Below are 11165 nucleotides of genomic sequence, written 5' to 3'. Positions count from 1 at the left end.
GACGTGAGAATGTAATAATAATAATCAGTTTGCACGTTCACACACAGCAACCCCACACGGACTCCTATAGGTTTTCCTTCAGCATTTACATTACTGTTCTAAGTACAGTTCTAGAACATATACCCTTATTTTCTTTCTTTTTTCTTTTTAATTTCTAGGCTGGCCTCAAATTCAAGATCTACTTGGCTCAACCTCCCAAGCACTGAGATTCTATCTTTCACCTAGACAGCCAGAAAGCATTTCCCCCACACCTGTATATCTGAGTACTTTTTAACCATAAGCTCATAAGTATGTGACATTTGGAAGGCTGGAGAGGAGAGCTGGAGTCCTAAGTCGGCTTAGGTACACAGCAAGACTCTCTTAAATAATTAATAAACATTTTGTGGTGCTAAAAATGAAACTGAGTGTACAGTATTAGCTTAACATGTATGTAAGGATCCCCAGCACCATGAAAAAAAAATGTGTTTGGCAGGAAAATTGAATCATTTCAAGCCTTTCATCACTACAGAGATATGTGGTGGCATCAATTTATAACCCAGCACCAGCGCGGTTGAAGCAGATGGATGATGATAGCTCAGAGGCTATCCTGGGCTACATGGTTAGGCCTTGTTACAAGAAGCAAAACAAAGAAAATATCCAGGCAGGTTCATGTTTTGCCCCTCCCTTTAGTGACTTTCTGAGTCAGTAGTAAAATCTGAAAAACCGGGACATCCCATTTCACTTGTGAGGCTATGGTAATAAAGATCAGGAATACCCAGAGCTATCAGTTACTTCGTAATACACAGCAGGTGTCACGCAAATGATAAACAATTTTACAACTGAGTTCTCAAAGAGGCTGTCACAAAAGCAATTGCCCTTTCAAAGCTTCATAAAAGAATTGAGTCAGGCCGGGCGTGGTGGCGCACGCCTTTAATCCCAGCACTAGGGAGGCAGAGGCAGGTGGATTTCTGAGTTCGAGGCCAGCCTGGTCTACAAAGTGAGTTCCAGGACAGCCAAGGCTATACAGAGAAACCCTGTCTCAAAAAACCACCACCACAAAAAAAAAAAAAAAAGAATTGAGTCATCTGTTTTTCAATTATGTGTATGGGTGTTCTGTTTGCATGTATGTACACATCACATATGAACAGTGACTTAGAGGCCAGAAGAGGACATCAGATTGCTGGTCATCATGTGGATACTGAGACTTGAACCTAGGTCTTTTAGAAGAGTAGTGCTCTCAGCTTCTAAGTCATCTCTCTAGCCTCAAGAATTAATTTCTCAAAACGCATATAAGCGACTCAGCTGAGCAAGCTTTGAACTACACAGATGAGACATCTAAGTGCTGTCAGAGGTATGCTACCCATTACCAGATTGTAACAAATTATGTGGGGGTCTTCTTGACTTAAACTTCTGTAAATGGAGTCACAGCCTTCTCCGATCATTGTGAAGTAAGCAAGATTTGTCACGCAACTATCAAACGGCAGGAAGAGTGCCTTGATAATGAATTCCTATTAGCATCAGGGATTAAACATTAGATTCAAATGCTGGCATAAGAATGGGGCTATCCCTTCCTGTGACTAATCCTCAATTCCTGTTGTAGTGGAATCGCTGGGGCCTAATGAGTGATCTACTCTGACCCAACGTTGGTCATGCTATCAGTGTGTGAGAGAGGTAATTATAAAATGGCCTATTTCCCTTGCTTCACACAATCACTAGAACCTCAACCTCTGTATAAATTTCCCCAACAGTTTAGCTAGTTCCAAGAAAAACAATCAACTGAAGCCCCAGCACTGCAGACAATAAAACATTACCTTGTGTTGGCTTTTCTTTACTGGTAGAAGGGAACTCCAAGCTGTTTTCTGCCTCCTACTTCATATCCCCTAACAAGGCCAAACCAGGATGGCTATATCTCTCAACTATCAAGTGAGAACTCCACTTCCAACAAAGAATCCTAAAGAGCCACCGTGGACCCTAACTTAGATTATACGAAATGTTAGCAGTGGTACTGAAGAATGTCGTGCACCCCAACTGTCTTCGTCCAGAGCACCTAGGAAGCACAGTGCCAACGGTCCCTTAAAAACAAATGTCTTAAAAACAAAACTGTAGTCAGGACAAGAAAAGGAAAACAGTATCTTTATTGTGTAGTTCTAACAAACATTCACTGTGTGCACATTCCAGTAGAAAGAGACAAAGATCTTTGTTCAAAATAAGCTGAAACCAAATAGGTAAACAAACTCCATCGTTGAATTCACAAAAGGAATGTAGTATTAGCCACTCAGTTGAGGGTGCAGGAAAAGGCAAGTTAAATAACCGAAAGGAGGCACTACCCAAGCAGCTGATCTAGACGAGGCAGGCGTGGGCAAGGAGTGGCCCCTGCCATTCATAAGGCTTAAGGCAGGTGACTGTCACACCCCTGCTTCTTCAGCCTCCCTCCTAGACCACTCCCACAAATCCCAAAGCTGGCCAAATGTGACGGAGCTCCCCGTTACTTCTGGGATATTTGGCAACTGAATCTCACAGCTTCAACCCTTCGGTTTCTTGTTGAGACAAGACATGTCTGAGTCCACTTCCCCTGGGGTAGGAGGCAATGAACATTTATGCTCTGTGCTTCAGTCATCTCAGGTCGACTTCAGCCAGACGGGCATCACTGAAGACAAAAGCTTGAGTGCCGCATGTGATGACACAGCTGGCTTGTAAATCACTTTTCACTGCTCGCCATCAGCACTTAATGAGCACAAACCCTACACCGTGAGCCCCGATGGCAACTGCTGGATAAAGCCAGCCAGCTCAAGTGTCAGCTCTGGACAGACTTGTCTCTGCTTAAGTAATCACACTAGGAGATACAGACAGTCCATACACTGTGTGCTGTTGCCCTCTTTACAAACCGGCACATCACTCAGTGATGAAAACCAGCTCCCAGGGCTGGGTAGACACTTTTAGAGAATGGATGTTAACACCTTTTATTTGGGTAGCACAAATTTCTCTTTCATGTTCACCAGTCATTACTTATATATGTGGCAGCAGCTGGTCACCTCAAGAATAAACAACCAAATCTGCCTCCGCCCACAGGTCAGGAGGTGCTGTCAGTGGACAGAAACTGCCTCCTCTTGGTCTTAATCATGGTTTTCATGACCCTCAAAATGTCAAGGCTTCTTTGACAAGTTCAGACTTTTGAAAGTACACCTGTGCACATGTTGTATTGCTTTGCTATTTATGAAAAGCCTTGACAAACTCTCACCAAAAACCTACCTTTCCCCTAGCTGTTTATGTCGGCAACAGAATTACAACAAGTAGACCTGAAAGGTTTGGGGTTTTGTGTTGAGCCAGAGTCTCATTATGTAGCGTTGGCTGGCTTGGAGTTTGCGTTGTAGACCAGGCTGACCTACAACCCAAGAGGACTGGCTGCTTCTGTCTCCCAAGTGCTGAGATTAAAGATTGAGGAAAAAAAAAAAGCAATTTCTTTTTTATAATATAAAATGACATCACATTATCAGTAGTTCAAAAGAAGCCGTGGGTATTGATGGATTTCATGGACAGCAAAGACAAAGTATGAAAATCTTTTCCTTCTGGCTCTCAAGGGAGGAAAAGCTCAGCTAGAAGAAGCTGGAAGACACAAATGTAAAATAGAAAAAAAGGCCTTCGGTACTGATGTTTACTGTAGAAATATCAAAACACCGATTCTACTTAAGAATACAGTTCTTTTATTTGGTGGAGTGGTTGTGACATGGTCTATGTAGCTCTGACTGTCCTGGAACTCTTACAATGTGGACCAGACTGGCCTCAACTCAAAAGGTTCTCCAGCCTCTGCCTCTCCCACAGTGGGATTAAAGGTGTGCACCACCATGCCCAGCTGAAAATGCAGTTCTTTAACATTTCCTACAAGCCAGATGTTTTTCACTAGGTGTACCATCGGGTTTGGTGTTAGCTGGAACCCCAGCTGCACTCAATGTGCCTTTGTTCTTCCCTTCTACCCAGCATACTTCATGTGACTTCGCTATCCCAGCAAGCAGGTCCAGGGCTCCCTGCACACAACCTTCCCTGCCTTTACCTGGAGGTGCGCTCTGCAAGCCACTTTTGTTACAGAATAACTACACTATCAATCTATGACACAATATTACAGATATTTCTAAAGATGAAAGGTTGATTAAGTCTTCATCTCTGACATATAAAAGTCACCTAGAAATCACTCTAAAATATCATATTCAAGTGTGTAAGGAAAAGGTTAATGCTATTTTGATGAATTCTGAATTCATTCAACTGCTAAATCACAGGATATGAGTCCTGGACTGAACTTTTTAAAAAACAGTTTACATGGGCAGACTGGTTTACTGTGCAGCTTCCTGTCCTGTCAGGCCCCTGGCAAGCTGGAAGAGAGGCAGGAGGACACTTCCCAACATCTCTGGTCCTGCTGGAATCCCATGGTTTCCTGCTGGATGTGACACCAGCCTAGAAGCTGACTGGTAATGGACAAAGATGTAAGGAAAAATCGTAGGAACTAAGAAACAGCTGGGTACTGTCAGGCACTGCCACAGGGAGAGAGAATACAGTCAGAGGTGCCAGGAAAATGCCTGGACCAACGAGAGAAGGAATTTCAAATGACTGCCTACTTTCCAATGAAATTCATATCCAAGGGGAAAAAGGCTTCCAGATTTATCATTATCCTCAATAGAAAAGTAGGACAAAACCACCAAGTTGGAGCCATGGAGGTAAAACCCAGATGACAACAGAAGCCTCTTGGCATGGTCTCCCAATCTGAAGTGGCACGCCGGTCAATGACATTTACATCTAAGTTATTCTACTGAGATAAACATAAGCTCAAACTTGAGTCTCTTACTTTAAGACAGGGAATCAGAAATTTGCTAATTGGTAAAGAAAAAAGCAGAAAGGCCTTTGTGAAGCCCCATGGACTGTAGAGAAGTGTACAGAATAAGCGCACAGTCATCTTTCACCAGTAAAAACAGCCAGGGTGGAAGATGGTTAGAAACCAGTGTCAGACCAGAGAGCGCATGTTGGTCCCTTTTTAAACTGCTCTCCTATAAGTAGTGTTTGGTTCTCTTTGTAAAAGAGATTATTCTGAAGTCAGTCCTTCTTCAGCTCTTAGATTCCTAAGAGATCAAAGGGATGCACACTTTGTGAAGTATCTGGGGGGAGGGGGGGAGAGGCGGGACTTAGAGGAGGAGCCATCAGCTACACTATCTGGAGGCGGCAGGAGGCGGAGGTGGGGGGGGAGCGGAGACAACCACTGTTGCTGCATTTCATTTTTAAAAATAACATCTGGGGTGTGTGTGTGTGTGTGTGTGTGTGTGTGTGTGTGTGTGTGTGTGTACAAAGACCACAGCACACATGTGGAAGTCAGAGGACAACTTTTGGGAATTGATTCTCTACCCTGTGTGTACAGGGACTCAGACACAGGTCATCAGGCTTTGCAGCAATTGCTTTTATCCACTGAGCCATCTTGCTGGCCCTTTACTTCTAACAATCATAAATAAGATCATTTGGCAGCTGTGTTTGAAATAAGAGATACACAACATCATGAATTAAATCCCTTAAGATGAATGACAAAATTAAATCAGAATTAAAAAAAAATAAATTTACTTAAAAAGAAAAATGGGGGAAAATTCATAACTAGACTGCTGTTCCCTTAACTATATCTACTGTGAATTCAAATTATGAGAAATCATGTACTGTCCCCACAGGCCATGTCACTACAACATAGGAACTCTAAGTCATTGGCATCAACTCTTGAAATGAAGGGAAGGAGTGGGAACCAATGAGAAGAAATCCTGGCAAGGACACAGCGTGAGCAGGTGCTTTGGGCGTCAGGCTCTGGCTGATGAAAGACTCTGGTCCTACACTGAAGGAGGATAGATATCTGGTCAACCATCTTGGCTCCAAGGGGAAAGAAAACAACTGTCAGGATCCAAGGAGGGAGCATCCCGCAGCCTCCAAACAAGTCTCCACCTCTCCTCGCAGGGGTATGTGCCCCACACTTCAACGTGGCCCCTCAGGAGGATTTGCTGTCGGCCCAGAAGTGACGATACACGAAACCTATAAGAATAGCGCCCACGATGGGGACAATCCAATACGCCCAGGAACTGGAAAAGAAGGAAGAAAAAGCCATACGTTAACAATATTCTAAGCAAATAATTGAGTGTTTTTCAGCGCTTATGTTTAATATTACATGAGACAGGGGTCTTGATTTATCTTGATTTTTCTCTTAATTTAATTGCTTTTACCATACAGTATTTGAAAGGAAAACAAACAAAGCCAAGTCTACATTTATTTGTGTATGTGCACACATGTGCCCAGGCATGATGTACACCTGGAGGTCAGAGGACAACATGTGGGAGTTGGTTCTCTCCTTCTACCACATGAAAACTTGAACCATCAGACTTAGCAGGTGTCTTTTCTTGTTAAGCTAACCTGCAGGGCCCTAAAGAGCCCCTTTTAAAAAGGATGCTAAAAATAAAAAGAATCTGCTGGGCGTGGTAGCCTATGACTTTAATCCCAGCACTCAGGAGGCAGAGGCAGGCGGATTTCTGAGTTCGAGGCCAGCCTGGTCTACAAAGTGAGCTCCAGGACAGCCAGAGCTATACAGAGAAACCCTGTCTCGAAAAAAACAAAAATAAATAAATAAATAAATAAATAAAAAGAATCTGACCTGCAAGACATGTTTGTGTGTACTTTCAATCCCAGCACTCTGGGGGCAAAAGCAAGCAAATCTTTGAGAATTCAAGACCACACAGTGACACTTCCCAAAATATATTTAAAAAAAAAAAAAAAAGAAAGAAAAAGAAAAAAAGGATGTAAGCTTAGTGGTAGAAGACTTATCTACCATGGATAAAGCTCTGACTTTGAATCTTAGAACTAGAACACATCAAAAACAGAATGCACAGTAAGGTGTCAAAACATACATACAAGCTGACACTGTGGTACATGCCTACACGGTACAGCCTCTGGGGGCTGAGGCAGAATTGCTGCCACCTAAAGACTATCCTGGGCTCCTCTGTAAGTGCCAGCCAGCCCAGCCCCAGCATCAAGATGCTGTCAAGCAAGCAAACACACAAGAAGAACAAAAAGGGGAGCAGACACATACATACACACAGCCCACAACCACAGAACTTGGATTCAGAGGCAGGAAGATCCAGAGGTTAAGGACTAGGAAATAGTTAAAGTACTTGTTCAGGAAATTAAGTTTGATCCCAGTACTCAAGTAAAAATTCAGGGTGCAGTGGCTATGCTTGAAATGTCAGTACCGGGGAGTAAAGATGGGCAGATCCCATGCACTTGCCAGCCTAGCTGAGCTAGTGTACCACAGGACAGCGAAAGGCCATGTCCCAAAGAAGACAGTGTTCCTGAGAATGAAATATACACCCCATGTACACACACGCAGGCAAAGACACATGCACTTAAAAAAAGTTTATAGTCACTCTGGTGTTTCAAAAGATAAATAAGATATACATACAATAACATTCTAGCTGTTTTTATATAAATATATTGTTATTTCTGGGTTATAGGGTTATAGCTATTAAATTTTGCCTTTATGATTTTTTAAAATAAATTATTATACTACAATATCAATTTTTATGTGTATGGTGCTAGGAGCAGGATCCCATGAGGAAAATAATTCCATATAGATTTTTTATTATCTATCCTATTACAAGTTTAGAAGCAATACTATCCATCCATAACTAATATTTCTTTTTCACAAAAGAAACATAGCATAATCCTCGCATCCCAAGTAAGAAGTTGGTAATGGCAGTCAGGTGGCCAGACTCTCAATGTTCAGTTTTGTTTTGCTTTGTTTAGGATTTATTATTTTAAGTCTATGAGTGTTTTGCCTGTTTGTATGTATGTGTACCATGTGGGTTTGTGGTGCCCTCAGAGGTCAAAAGAAGGCATCAGATACCCCTGGAACTGGAGTTATGGATGGCTGTGAGTCACCACGTGGGTGCTGGGAAATGAACCAGGACTTCCTCAAGAGCAGTTGTGCTCTAACCACTGAGCTTCTCTCTAGCCCCTTACTGTCTAGTTCTAAGCTTAGATACTAATGAGGATACACAGAGAGCACGGTTCTAAAAGAAGTTAAGCAAGCGGCAATGCACAGGAAGTGCTGCAGGTGACTTCCCTTAGGGGTTTCAGAGCAGACACCACTCTCCTAAAACAATGTCAGGTGTGTGTGTGTGTGTGTGTGTGTGTGTGTGTGTGTGAGTGTGCCTTGTGTCTAACCCCTTTAAAACACTTTAAAAAAAAAAAAAGATTTATTTATTTTATATATGTGAGTACACTGTTGCTCTCTTCAGACGCACCAGAAGAGGGCATTGGATCAACCCATTACAGATGGCTCTGTGCTGGGATTTGAACTCAGAACCTCTGGAAGAGCATTAGTGCTCTTAACCACTGAGCCATCTATCCAGCCCCTTAAACCATTTCTTTACCAGAGTTTACTAGCTCTGCCTGGCTTGGACTATGAGGCTTTTTATGACTCAAATGTCCTGGTTGCCCCTCAACTTAAGATATATTCAGTCTTAATATGAAAAAGTTCCAAGCCAATAAAACAAGCTGAGGTTGTTAACAAAAATTATTCTCTTTGCCTAAACATACTTATCATAATGTACATAGAAGTATGGTCGCAAGCTACTCTCAACAAGTGAGAATGGCAAGCAGGCAGCTTTGCTTAAAAAGCTAACACATGCACAGCAGAAACTATGGAACACGGAAACTTCTAAGTAATTGAGGCTTCCTGAAGAGTAACCATGAAAGCGTTGGGTCCAAAGATAGAACCCTCAAGGCAACACTGAAGAAAAATTCTTCCGACCAAGAGAGAATGGTTGCCACCAACTTTACTTTCGCTACTGTTTGTCACTGTGAAGAAAAACAGGAACTGCATTTCCAGTGTACTCAAGGAAACTGAGTACCAATAACTGTGTCAGACAACATTCTCTTCTCGGAGACATCCAGATTATTGCAGATAACTTCGATTTGTTAAATTTTTATTGCTTACTAACATTTTATTTATTTATTTATTTATTTATTTATTTATTTATTTATTTATTTATTTATTTTGGTTTTTATTGCTTACTAACATTTTTTTAATTTATTTATTTATTTTGGTTTTTCGAGACAGGGTTTCTCTGTATAGCCCTGGCTGTCCTGGAACTCACTTTGTAGACCAGCCTGGCCTCGAACTCAGAAATCCGCCTGCCTCTGCCTCCTGAGTGCTGGGATTAAAGGCGTGCGCCACCACGCCCAGCTAGTAACACTTTATTATATGACTGTACTAGAACTCATTATTGAATATTTGAAATTTCCCCTATGTTTAAATGTCTTGAATAGTGTTGCTATAAGCATTCTTTTTGTCGTTGACTTGAGACACCAAGCTGAACTGATACATATCCACCTGCCTCTGTCTCCCATGTTCTGAGATTAAAGGTGTGTGTCACTGCACTTGAGGAAAACTTAAAACTTTTTATAATTTATTTAGTTTATGTGCATGGGTGTTTTGCCTGAATGAATGTCTGTGCACCACATGAGTGCCTGGTGTCCTCAAAGGTCAGAAGGTGTTGGACCCCTAGAACTGGAATTACAGTCAGCAGTCATGTGGATGCCAGACTAAACCTGGGTCCTCTACAAGAGCAGCCCACGTTCTTTACCACTGAGGCTTCTCTCCAGCCCCAGCTATAAACATTCATGTATCTGTTTCCTTGTGCTTTTCTTTTGAGCAATAGTCTTACTATGTTGCCAAGTTTGGTCTCAAAACTCCTGGGTCAAACAATCCTTTACAGCAACTGGAACCAGAAGATGGGCACACGATGCCCCGGTTTGTGATGTGTTTCTATTACAGGTCCCATACAAGTGGAATTGTTAGGTCAAAAGTTATTCATATTGTCAATTTTACTAGACACTGCCAAAGTGTTCTCAAAGTAAATGTTCCCATTAACATCCCTGAGGTAGGATTAAGAGTCTTGGTAACTCACTTCTTAATAGGAAAGTCTCCAGTGTAGAAATAGTAGTTTTGTCCACCCAGCGGTCAAATAGACCCATGATTTTAATGATAAAGACATTACATCTTTTCCATATGCTTGTATTTGTGTAAAGCATTTAAATGCAAATCTTTGTGCATACTCTAGTGAGATATTTTAACTCTTTACGTATTTTGGATACGAATCCTTTGAAAATGTCACCCCTCACAGAGTGTATTGGTGATGCCCTTCTACCACTGCCCTCCTCGGCCTCGGTCCAGGGCTTCCACCCTGTCCCCCTCTCAGCTTCACATCCTCTGTTTAAAAATAATTAATACCCTCCCTCCCCAAAACCAATTAGTGTTGCCCATATCTGCATAAAATTTTTGCTTTGGTTTTCCTTCTTAAAACTGTAGTTATAGGGCACACACCTTTAATCCCAGCACTCGGGAGGCAGAGGCAGGCAGATTTCTGAGTTTGAGGTCAGCCTGGTCTACAGAGTGAATTCCAGGACAGCCAGGGCTACACAGAGAAACTTTGTCTCAAACAAACAAACATTTATGTATATGTATATTTTGCCTACATGTCTGTTGGTCTACCACCTGCATACCTACTGCCCACAGAGACTAGAAGAGGGCATAAGACACTCCCCACGCCATCCACCCATGTACCCCATGCTGAAGTTACCAGGTCCTCTAGAAAAACAGCCTGTGCTCTTCTTCACCGCTGAGCCATCTCTCCAGCCCTGAGACAAGTATTTTTAGAAAGACCCTCTTGCCAAACATTACATAGAGTAGAAGGAATACCATTAGGAGATACTGACCTTTGGCATGAATTGTTTTTTGAAGGATCCTGAAGAAGTCACATGTTCAAAAATGATAAAAAAAAAAAAAGCATTAGTACAGTGCACTCAAGTCCTCTCGGCTATCTAGAGAAACTGTAGATAGTAATAGAATTTCCTTCATGCACTTTGACACCTCTCTACGACCTCTAGACAATGGGTAGAGACTTGGAATCTTTTACTTCTTTTAACACTTTGGTATTTCTTAGTGAAGAGTCACTACTGAGAACATAGAAATGATGTACATTTAAAAATATCAATAATAAAACTCTATTGAAATGTACTAATATTTTGAGTCAGAATGACAGGCCTATTAACCAGGTTTACCACTAGCATAGCTATGATCACATTTTCTGAAAACATTTTTTTTTGTTTTGTTTTTT

General features: G+C 41.8%; 1 protein-coding gene across 1 annotated transcript in view; it reads right to left on the bottom strand.

Moving 5' to 3' along the window:
* Positions 1–2085: 2085 nt before the first annotated feature.
* The window catches only part of LOC110337249 (cytochrome b5 type B), a 37029-nt gene continuing 27949 nt past the window's right edge, over positions 2086–11165 (bottom strand). Inside the window, exons 4-5 of the mRNA XM_021220043.2 lie at positions 10765–10793; positions 2086–6074 (exon numbers count right to left, since the gene is read on the bottom strand). Of these exons, the coding sequence (XP_021075702.1) occupies positions 5984–6074; positions 10765–10793 (120 nt within the window). The 3' untranslated portion in view covers positions 2086–5983. The remainder of the gene's footprint in view (positions 6075–10764; positions 10794–11165) is intronic.

Source organism: Mus pahari, chromosome 20 (genome assembly GCF_900095145.1).
Source record: "Mus pahari chromosome 20, PAHARI_EIJ_v1.1, whole genome shotgun sequence".
Taxonomy (NCBI): Eukaryota; Metazoa; Chordata; class Mammalia; order Rodentia; family Muridae; genus Mus; species Mus pahari.
Note: the sequence above shows the minus strand (reverse complement) of the source record. Positions and strands in the feature narration are given on the sequence as shown.